The sequence below is a fragment of the Mastigoproctus giganteus genome, chromosome 7, assembly GCF_048544385.1.
Source record: "Mastigoproctus giganteus isolate SK-2022 chromosome 7, ASM4854438v1, whole genome shotgun sequence".
In the NCBI taxonomy this organism is placed as follows: domain Eukaryota; kingdom Metazoa; phylum Arthropoda; class Arachnida; order Uropygi; family Thelyphonidae; genus Mastigoproctus; species Mastigoproctus giganteus.
In genome coordinates, this window is record NC_143581.1 from 19,831,150 (window position 1) to 19,841,675 (window position 10,526).

The 10,526-nt window shown below is 33.7% G+C and overlaps 1 protein-coding gene across 2 annotated transcripts; it reads right to left on the reverse strand.

Annotated features, from left to right (window-relative positions):
- Window positions 1-4,387: 4,387 nt before the first annotated feature.
- LOC150082622 (solute carrier family 52, riboflavin transporter, member 3-like) lies at window positions 4,388-10,526 on the reverse strand. Of its 2 annotated transcripts, none has more exons than XM_090378714.1 (2): window positions 10,304-10,526; window positions 4,388-4,672 (listed from the first exon to the last, which is right to left on the reverse strand). In XM_090378714.1, the coding sequence occupies exons 1-2, from the start codon at window positions 10,493-10,495 to the stop codon at window positions 4,469-4,471; spliced, it is 396 nt and encodes a 131-aa protein (XP_090234840.1). In that variant the 5' UTR covers window positions 10,496-10,526; the 3' UTR covers window positions 4,388-4,468. The 2 variants fall into 2 exon arrangements, with proteins under 2 accessions (XP_090234840.1, XP_090234841.1); XM_090378715.1 differs by lacking the exon at window positions 4,388-4,672 and adding an exon at window positions 6,626-6,716.

A 10,526-nucleotide genomic window follows, 5' to 3' on the forward strand; every position in this document is an offset into this window, starting at 1 on the left:
CCTTTACCAGGTTGTACTAAGGACTAAGACAGCTTGTGGTCTATTATCACTCCTAAGACTTTGGTTTGTAGTACTAGGGGAAGTTGGACACCATTGTTCTTGACCTGAGGGGTTCCACCTGATATCTAGTTTAGTTTTGAATATGATCATGTTTGATTTGGCAGGGTTGATTTGTAGCCCAGGTCATGAGATGATTAATTACCCATTGGGCATTTGTTTCTATTGCGGATCGAGACCTTCCTGAGACTATGATTATTAAATCGTCAGCAAAGGCTATGATTTTTGTGTTATCAAAGGTATTATGTAGCCAGTCTTGTAAGACCATATTCCATATCAGGGACCCCAGGACGGAACCTTGGGGACATCCCCGGTAGATGGACCACTGCACTTGGTGATGTCTTGACTTTACTATTATTGTTCTGCTGGAGAAATAGGATCTGAACAGTTTGTACAAGTTGAGGGAACATCCAGCCACCCGGAGGCAGTCCAGGGTAAATAAAGGGGTTGTGGCAGTGATCACTGGCTACACAATATTAGCCGTATGGGGCCTGGCATTGTCTTGATGGAGAAACCACTTCACACCAGAAAGTTCTTGATGTTTCTCAGGAATGGCATGGTGAAGTTTGGCTATGGGAACCTCAAAGTATGCTTCCTTATTTGTAGTTGTTCCACAAGGCATAAAATGTGTAACAAGAATGGCTTTTATGTCAAAAAAACACAAGAAACAGTCAGCCAAACAAGAAGCTCGAAATTTCTTAGTCCTTGTTGAATCAGAATGCTTCCCTTCACTCGACTTTTGTCTCTGGATAAGTTTCATCACGTCACTATTCAATTTAAGAAGTTTTGACCGTGTTTCAAAATGAACAAGCATTTCTTTGCACAAGTCTCCACTTTGCTGTTTTTGTTTTGGAGTCAAATTGTGTGGAGTCCAGCGGGCATAGATTTGTGACAAGGTGATCTTTCACAATAGTGTGAGCACTACTGTATGAAATGGACCTTCTAACAGTTAATTCAAGAAGTGTAATTTGCCTGCCTTCATCCAAGATTTCCTGGGCTTTTGCAATTTGCTCAGGAGTTGAGGAGGAAGGCTGACCAGGTCTTCGGTTATCTGCAACAGACAGTGCCTTGTCTGTTGACAGTCACTGAATCGCTTGTGCCATTTAAATATGGCTGTCCTACCAAAACATTCAATATACGCTTCATTCATCTCTGTTTCTGATGCATTTAAACCTAATCTGGTACAAAAATGAATCGCATATCGCTGTTCAACCAGTATGTCCAACAAGATACTTGCTTCTAAACGATCATCGGTGGCTAAAAAACTATCTTCACACAACACTAACTCAACAAGTACTGGCATGCGCACACAAGAGTCTGTGCAGTAGCGCTGAGAGAGAGCACCTTCTAGCGGCAATTATGGAAAGTTTGCATGGTAAACAAAATCTTGCACCAGTCCACAAATTAAATGATTATCCAAATCTGAAAAGGTCTTTTTTTTTTTTTTGCTAAATGCAGTATTATTTCAATTTTTTTTCTATCTTCATTGTCAATTTTGGTTTTAATTTTACATGAGTGGCCATTTTTTTCTAATTTGCATAATCTTTTTCTTGCAGTTAATTCTTATCCCAAATTTCTTTCATTAACTATCTTGGTTATTTGCTTTAAGCCTGCTATATCCTTGCCAACAGTTAGCATATCTTAGGGTAGTCATGTTACTTCTATTTTGAAAACTGCAGTATATACATTGAATAAAAGAGATGTTTGCATCCCTGTCTGACTAACTCGAGTGTTTCCAGATATTGTAATTCTAATTTTTGTTGCTTCCACCTGCTTATAATAGGTTTATTATAATTCTTATATCATCTTTTCCATCAGTTCCTCTTTCTTAGGCAGTCTAACATCTTTATAAGTGATTTATTCTTTCAAAAGTTTTCAGTCAATAAAAGATTTCTCTCATTTTTCCCACCTTTCAATAAACAATCTGAGAATGAAAATTCCCTCTCTTACTCTTTCCACTAACAAATCCATTTTAATATTTACTTACTTGACTATACAATTTTTTTTGGTTTATAGTTCTAAATACCTCACAGTCCTGTTAAGCCTGGAATAAATGTTGATTGTTTCAGGGTTCTTCAGTCATCTTGATTGTTTCATGGTTATGTGTACACCATGTTATGGATACAGTCTTGGTCAAAGGACTTTAGAAATTCTTCCAGTGTCAACAAAATCAAACCCACGTCTCTCCTAACAGGTGGCAATGTATCGTGCAAATTAAGATGGACGATTCAGATTCAAAAAAAAAAAAATTTTTTTTTAAAATCACTGATCTATAACAGGTACTGTAATTGATGGTGTAGCTTAACATCCCACTATATATTTAATATCTTCCACAGCAGACCTTTTTAACTTTTGGCCGTGGAATCCTTTTGCAAATCTAATTCTTCCAGGAAACCCTAATATCTTTAACACTTAACCACTAATGTGCTGCCTGCAAGATGAATGGAGACTGAATAAATGTCCACTCTCTTTATTGTGACACTTAAATATCTTCAAATTCATCAGTTTTCTAAAACCTCTATTAGCATTAAGTCACTGCTCCTTTATTTGCAGCAATTAAATAATCTTAAGTGTTGCAGACAGCACGTTAGTAATTACAGGATTTTTTTACAAGCCTTCAATATGGACAATAACAAAGCAGGGTCTGCAAAATGTATATGCTGAACTGATCCAAATTTTGACAAACAGATTTCAGAAATAGTTTTTAAAACTATTTAGTGATAATAGTGAAGAAGATTAGAACAAAAAAGTCTGCAAAAAATGTATGGAAAAATGAATGATACCTTTGACATTTACTATAAATTTCAGGAATTTTCATAAAATTTTGTTGTTTGTAATATAACAGAAGCCTTTGTGTTTTAACCAATGAATAAATCTTTTTTTTTTTTAAATTTCTTTTAGGACACTTTGCAGTTAGACCCTTTTTGTATAAGTAGTTAAGGAAATCAATTTTTTTTTAAATACTGAAGTATTATGTTTTCTTTTTGTTTGATAACCAGTAAGAATTGTATATGGCATATTGAATAATTTCACTTGTCTGACCTAGGCTGCTGTAAAAAAAAAAAGTCTGCTTCCTTGCATCATTTGGTCTTAGTAATACTGTATTCAATTCTGCAGTTCCTGAACAGTGTCTAATGACACCCTTAAAAAAAAACATTTAAAATGCTACTTGATAATATAAACCTAAATACTACTTATTAGAATATTGTATTTGTAAAATAATAAGAGGAGTTTACCTCAATATAGTACGAAGAACACTTCCGTATGATACTCTCCAATATTTTCATTAAGCTATTCGGTAATTTTCATTCCTGTGATTACAACATACAGTCGAAAACTGCTGTCAGCTTCAGGAAGGAAAATAGTTTTGAATATTTTCGTTAGATTCTTTTTAATATTTTAAATTACATTAAATTGATTTTTAATTATTTGTTACTCTAATGTAAGTTTTTCGATTTTTTTGTTTTAATTTCTGGAGAGTATCATACGGAAGTGTTCTACATACTATATTGAGGTAAACTCCTCTTGTTATTTTACAAATATTAATATCAATGTAGAACGTATTGAGCATTACAGCTCTGATTCATACTATAGAATATTGTATATACACAATAATCTAATAATAAAGTAGGTTTTTAGGCAAACGCAAGTGTAGACACTTAAAAAAAATAAGTCCATAATCAAAAGTAAAATAGAGCTTCAAGGAACAGTCATTCCATGATCCACTGTAGTACCTGCTGTATATCAACTGTATACTACAGTATGCCATTTCTCAAGTTATGTTTAGAATCAGACTGTTCATATTAATACTTCACATTAGAAAGTGGGTAAAAGGGATATGAAATATATTTATACAGAAACAGATTATAAACTGAACTTACTAGTTGTTTACCATAAATGTATAGATTACAAAAAAAACAAAAAACTACATAGATTAAACCATTTTTTGCCAAGTTTATTTTTATATTAATATTCCTTGAACCATCCACTTCTGAAGGGATTAAAAACATCCCTTCAAAATGTCAAAATTGTGGCTAAACTCACTCAATATGACTGCAAAAATAATAATATTCAATAAATGAATAATATAGTAATACCATTAATTCTCACCTTCCTATTATACCGCTTAAATATATTTAAAAGCAACAATACCAAAATCAAACACCACATGACACACAGAGATCTTTAATAAAGCCAATTTTAGGCATGGAGTGACGATTGAGCAAATGCAAATATATACACTTTTAATTCAATAAAAAAAAAAAAAAAAAAAAAAACAACCATGATCTGTTCAATATCTACGTTCATTCAATTTCTTGACTACACAAAATAAAATTCTGAATGACATTTATTTCAATTTATAATTCCCTTATGCTGTGTGCAATTTTAAATAACAGTGAAAAATGTCCTGTCATCTCGTAAGACATGCATTGTAACTCTTAAAGACATCACCAACATTAATAAGCAGGGACATTATTATGGCACCCAACACTGAACCAATCTGAGATGAAAATCCACACCAAAACAGAGCATTCTGTCCCTCTTTACGAAGTATATTTGCAATAGTAGCTTTTACATAGGAAAATAATCCAACCATGGCAACCCAGGATGATATCTATAATAGAGAAAACAAACATTGTGTTCGGAAGTCAAACATTTCATACATAGCAATTTCTTTTTTCTTTAATTTATTATTTATAAATTAATAATTATTAATTTATAAAAATAAACCAATATAACATAAAAATAACAATATAAAAATTAATGCCACATATATTTGATAAAAAGCAAAAAGGTATATTTGGCAAGGTTGTGCAAGTATCAGTTCTTAACAAGTAATGTCATAACAAAGAATTTAAAATCCTCTTGAATACTTTAACAGTAGTCCATCACATAAATACATTTTCTTGAAAATAAATATTTAATTCTAATAAAAACACTAACGCAGTTGTAGAAACTAGAGTTTAAAACTCTGCCATTACAGAGGGAATTTTTGTCCAAAATAATGTACAAACATTTGTCAGTGACAAATATTTGTATATTATTTGTAGATGGGAAACCTTTGTTCAATCATAGGCCAGTTGAAAATTTCATTAACTGTTTATGTACAACCTATATATATTCTTTTATATTTTCATTAGGAACTTTTTAATAATAACAGTAACTACTGTCATATAAATTAGTTAATATCATCATTTCATAACATCTCATATTGTGAATTCCTCCACAACAAGTTGCCTATCTCATTATATCTCAAATAAGTAATGCTTCTCCAGTAGAGAAGACTACTGCTATTTATCCTCAGTGAGTATTACCACCGATGGCCATTTCAGGGCTATTTGGCCCCTCATCGGTGACAGTTGACACTTCACAACTGGGTACACAAGAGACAGCATAGTTGTCTGTATTAGTGATTTTGTTTTGAGTGGTGAATAGATGTATCAAATCTAAACAAGCAGTACATGAGAAGAAAACTTCCAATTGGAAAAGTAACTGATGTCATGCATATTAAACTCCTATTGAGAAGGCTACGTGAGTCCAATATTACTATGTAATTAAGAAGCACGATACTATTTCAATGCAGGTTACTAATAAATTCAAACAGTTCTATAAAACAACACTACTGTTGCATTATGTTTTACCACTGACCAGCTGAAGATGCTGTTGTCCTTCCAGTGATAGAGACAGTGCTTTGGCTTAGGCTCTATAAAACAACTCTATAAATAGTTTTATAAACAGCTCTATAAACAGAGCTATAAAACAACACTACAGTGCATTAGATTTTGTGCATTAGGTTGTTGTCCCTCCAGTGATGGAGACGGTGCTTGGGCTTAGGCTCTATAAAACAACTCTATAAATAGTTTAAACAGCTATAAAACAACACTACTGTGCATTAGGTTTTACCAGACTGTGAGGATGCTGGTGTCATTCCCATGATGGAGACAATGCTTGGACTTAAGCTCTTTAGAAACAACTGCATTTGTCCACATAGTTAAAAAGTAACTAATATCTTAATAGGGGTTTAATATACACATGATGTAAAAGTTATATTTGTAATGGCAGGTTTTATTTAATCTACTGCTTGGCTGATCATTTAGATTCAATACATCTGCTCACCGCTCAACACAGTCGCTAACATAAGCTCTTGCTGTCTGATAATGTGGTTGCTGTAACAATAAAAATGCCTTCTGACACCCATCTGTAAATATCTCATCTCGTATCTAGTGATATCATGTGTTGTTGCTATAGTTACCCTTGGTACACACAATTATTGACTGATGGAAGGTGCAATAAATAACTCATAATGCAAGAAATGAAATGTTGTATTAATATGTAATTTTTGTACTTTTTTTTTTTTTTTTTTTTTTGCAAGAGGTCAATGTTTGGTGAAATTCTTATCTTTGTTATTCATATGTTAATTTGAATCTGCCAGCCTTAATTTTGTTTTTGATTTTATATATTTCATTTTGTAAAAATAGCTACTCACACTTTATTATGGATATTTTGGATATATAACCAAGTACTCTTTATTACGGATATTTTCTTTTTGGCAAAATCTATTATTTGACAGGTTTCTTTAGGAAGATTCTGATAAAATTCTAACTAATTTTTTCTACAGGTTGTCACAGACTGGTTATTTCTGCCCTAAGCAAATGTAACTGGAATCATAAAAAAAAAAAAAAATTAAAAATAAGGATATGGCACTCAAGAAATATTTTTATGCAGTAACAATAAAAATTATCTGATATAAATTTAACTATCCCCATAACTAGAGAACCTTCACTGTCTAACCTTGTAAAACAGTATTTAAAATGTTTCCCTTTGTGCTACCCTAATTTAAAATGAACAGCACTTCCTAAAAAAAGGATTTGCTATTTTCAAAGAGGTTCTTTGGGAAAGAATAACTGTATACATTTTAAATCAAATTTACTCTTCCACAAACCACATCAAGCAATGGAGACAGGAAATAAATCTAACAGAATGAAAGAGATTTTAATCCAAAGGAGATCAAAATGAGGAGACTAGAGGAAAAAAAAGAGAGAAGGAATCACAGAACATGTGATCAATAGAAATGAGACAAGGTATGATCAACAGAACAGATAGTTCATATTCTATTAGGGAAGGGGGGGGACCCCTAGCCTAGGAGATTTTCATTTCCATCTAAAATCTAGAACTGGTACCATGTACATTAGGACGTTTTGGGAAATGGAAAATAGACTGATAATGTTAACTAATGTTCCTGCAAAAAACTTGCAATGTCAAATTAAAACATGGAATAATAAAATAAAACTGACAATTATAATATAATCACCATATTTTTGGTCCATATGTGCACTTTTTCCCCTCAAAAATTCCCCTACACCTTATAGTCTGAAGGTATACTAATTGCCCACAGAGAATTTTTTCATCTCTGGATATTGCTAGAGAAAGTATGGTCAGGACATTCAAGTGGCATTCTGAAAAAGCTAGCTCAGTGTGCGACCACTTCATATTACACAAAATGTAGCATGAAGTTAATTGTAATTCTAGCAGACCTTAGCCAAATGCACCGCTGGACATCTAAATTAACAAATCCTTTAAAAGTATTCATGCATGCATGAGGAGTGGATCAAATGGATGGAGGCATCAGATCAGAATTTGGAAATAGAAATTGTGAAAATGATCACACACCTGTGACCATTTTCAAATACTTGACAACTGTCTTATGTTTCACTAATTCCCAAGAATTTTTCAAGCATGAGATAGTTGCCATGTAAAATTAGCAATGTTCTTTACAGCACTGATAATGTACTCTTTGATGAAAATGAAAATTCGGGCCATAATGTCATCAACAATGAGTTTTTGGAGTCCTATGATATGTAAAAGCTTCAGCACCGTGCTGAATTTGTTTAATAATCAATTGTGAATTTTTCAAATATTTTTTCATTTGAAAAAATATTTTTTTCAAATGAAAAAATTTACCTTTTAAAATATAGGTGCATCTTTTCATCCAGAAAATATGGTAAACAAAATTCAAGTTAAGATTTAGCTTGGTCCTCTCACCAAGGGAACCTACGTTGATGAAAATATATAGTGTCTCTTATCTACCAGTTTACTACAAATAGCACTGTGGTGATGCATTAGTATATGCAAAACTGTAATGTAACCAAGAACTCAAGAATGACTCAAAGCAATATATACTGCATCAGGATACCTGTTTAATATGTACTCAAATGGAGATGTACTTCAAATAGAAATTGCTTAGGGATTCCAACATACTATGAGCTAGTTTGAAACAAACCAAATATCTGACACCACTTTGCTTTAATATAACTTACTGGGCATTATAGCCAAAGTAGCTTATGCACCATCAAACCCCCATATAACTTACTGTATATACAAGAGTGACTCAAACCCAGAGTTTCTGCAAATTATAATAAATGTAAAAAAAATAATGAAAATATTTTGGCATACTGTTTCCTTAAACTCTGATCTAATCGTTAATCAGACAGAGTAAATGCAAATGGCTCTGCTACAAGAAGATAAAGTCAAGAGAAGATTGGCATGCAATCTGCAATCATTTTTTGAATGCAAAAGGAGTAAAACTACAAAGCAAGCACAGTACCATATCAGGTAATAACCACAACCATAGAAATTTCACATCCAATCATCTGCTGGAAAGACAAAGAATAACTTTGTAATTCTATATTTACAGAGAAGAAATCTCAATTGAAAATATGAGCTTATCAAGCTCATATTTTCAATTGAGATTTATGAGCTTATCAAGCATATTGCGATGTGAATTATCTAAATCCAGCAATTTCGAATAAATAGCAGGGTTTTTTGTTACCTGGAGGTTCTGCCTGCAACAAGACAATGCCCACACCGGTGTTGGATCCACTGTTGTTTTGTATATTTATCAATGATATTGATGAAGGTATATCAGGCTTAATGTCGAAGTTTGCAGATGATACAAAGGTTGGCAGGGTTGTTAATGACAGTAATGGCAGTGTGCTACTGCAACAGGATCTAGATAATTTGGGCAGATGGGCTAAGAAGTGGCAACTGAAGTTTAACCTTGACAAATGCAAAGTACTGCATATGGGTAGAAGTAAGCCCAGAGAAACGTACCAACTGTGTGGTACTACACTTAAGGTGGTAGAAAATGAAAAAGACCTGGGAGTAATTGTGCAGTCAGATATGCAGTTTTCTGAGCAATGCAGACAGGCTGCCAGGGCAGGTCATGGGGTTTTGTCAATGATATATAGGAATTTTGCTAGCAGGGAGAAGGTGATCGTCCCTCTGTATAAGGCAATGGTCAGGCCACGCCTTGAGTACTACATACAGGTCTGGAGGCCTCATTTTAGGAAGGATGTAGATTTACTTGAGCGTGTACAGAGAAGGGCAACAAGATTGGTGAGGGGAATGAAGGGATCCTCTTACCAAGAGGCTTAAGTTCTGCAAATTGCATTGGCTGGAGACTAGGCACCTGCACGGTGATCTGATTGAGGTGTATAAGGCCTTGAATGAGTTGAGCACGCTGAATTCTGATGGGATCCTTCCAGTTGTTCAGATTACGAACCTAAGGGGGCATAAATTCAAATTAAGAAAGGACAGATGTAGAATAGATGTGCAGAAATTTGCCTTTAGCCAGAGGGTGGTTAATTGCTGGAACAAACTTCCATCTGTCGTTGTGGAAATTGATAGGTTGAATAAATTTAAGGAGGAACTGGACAGGCATTTGGAGGGAATGGTGCAATTTTTTTTTTTTTTTTGGCTGATGCTGCATAAGCTCATACACTTGCTTTCTTGCATCACATGCCACTACTACTACCTTTCATTCTACACTGGAAATGACACAGCTTTGAAGTGTCATTTCCATGATTTTGTTTGAAATGTCTCCTCCCCTGTAAACACTAGACTTAGTGCAGAGTGATTTTCATTCACCTTTCTTGACCATTGAAAGAGAAAGAGGATATCACTTCTTGTCAGATGGAGAGGTCAAGGCAGGGATGGAAAAATAGATCTGAGAAACCAGCTGAAAGAATTGTGTCAAAGAATACGTCAACTAGTTTGGTACTGGGTGAAATGTCTAGAAAGTAATGGGAACTACCCTAAAAATTTAAATGTATAAATATGCTCTCTTTTATATGTAACTAGTTTTATTATACAATAAAAATTACAAAATTTATATAAAAACTTTTGCAATTTCTATTTGAATCACCTATATACACACATATATTAGCAGCTATACTCTTTTACTTACCACAAGGGTTTCTCCAGCTGATGTACCCTGCAGTGGTGAATGTTGACCAAGGGCCGCAGTTGCCATTAGATAACAAGATATACTTGTTGCTATAAATGCCATCACTGATACTGTTTTAACTGATGTGACAATAATAAATATAGCTACAAAGCATGCAGTAGTATTTGATATACTTGAAAGAGTAGCTGTCATGTGGTAAACCAGATTTCCATATGGAAGGCAG

Excerpts from the sequence above, each read along its gene's own strand:
- LOC150082622 (XM_090378714.1), bottom strand. The coding sequence starts at position 10,495 with ATGACAGCTACTCTTTCAAGTATATCAAATACTACTGCATGCTTTGTA. Across the intron at positions 4,673-10,303 it reads CAGCTGGAGAAACCCTTGTG|ATATCATCCTGGGTTGCCAT; the intron begins GTAAGTAAAAGA and ends TCTCTATTATAG.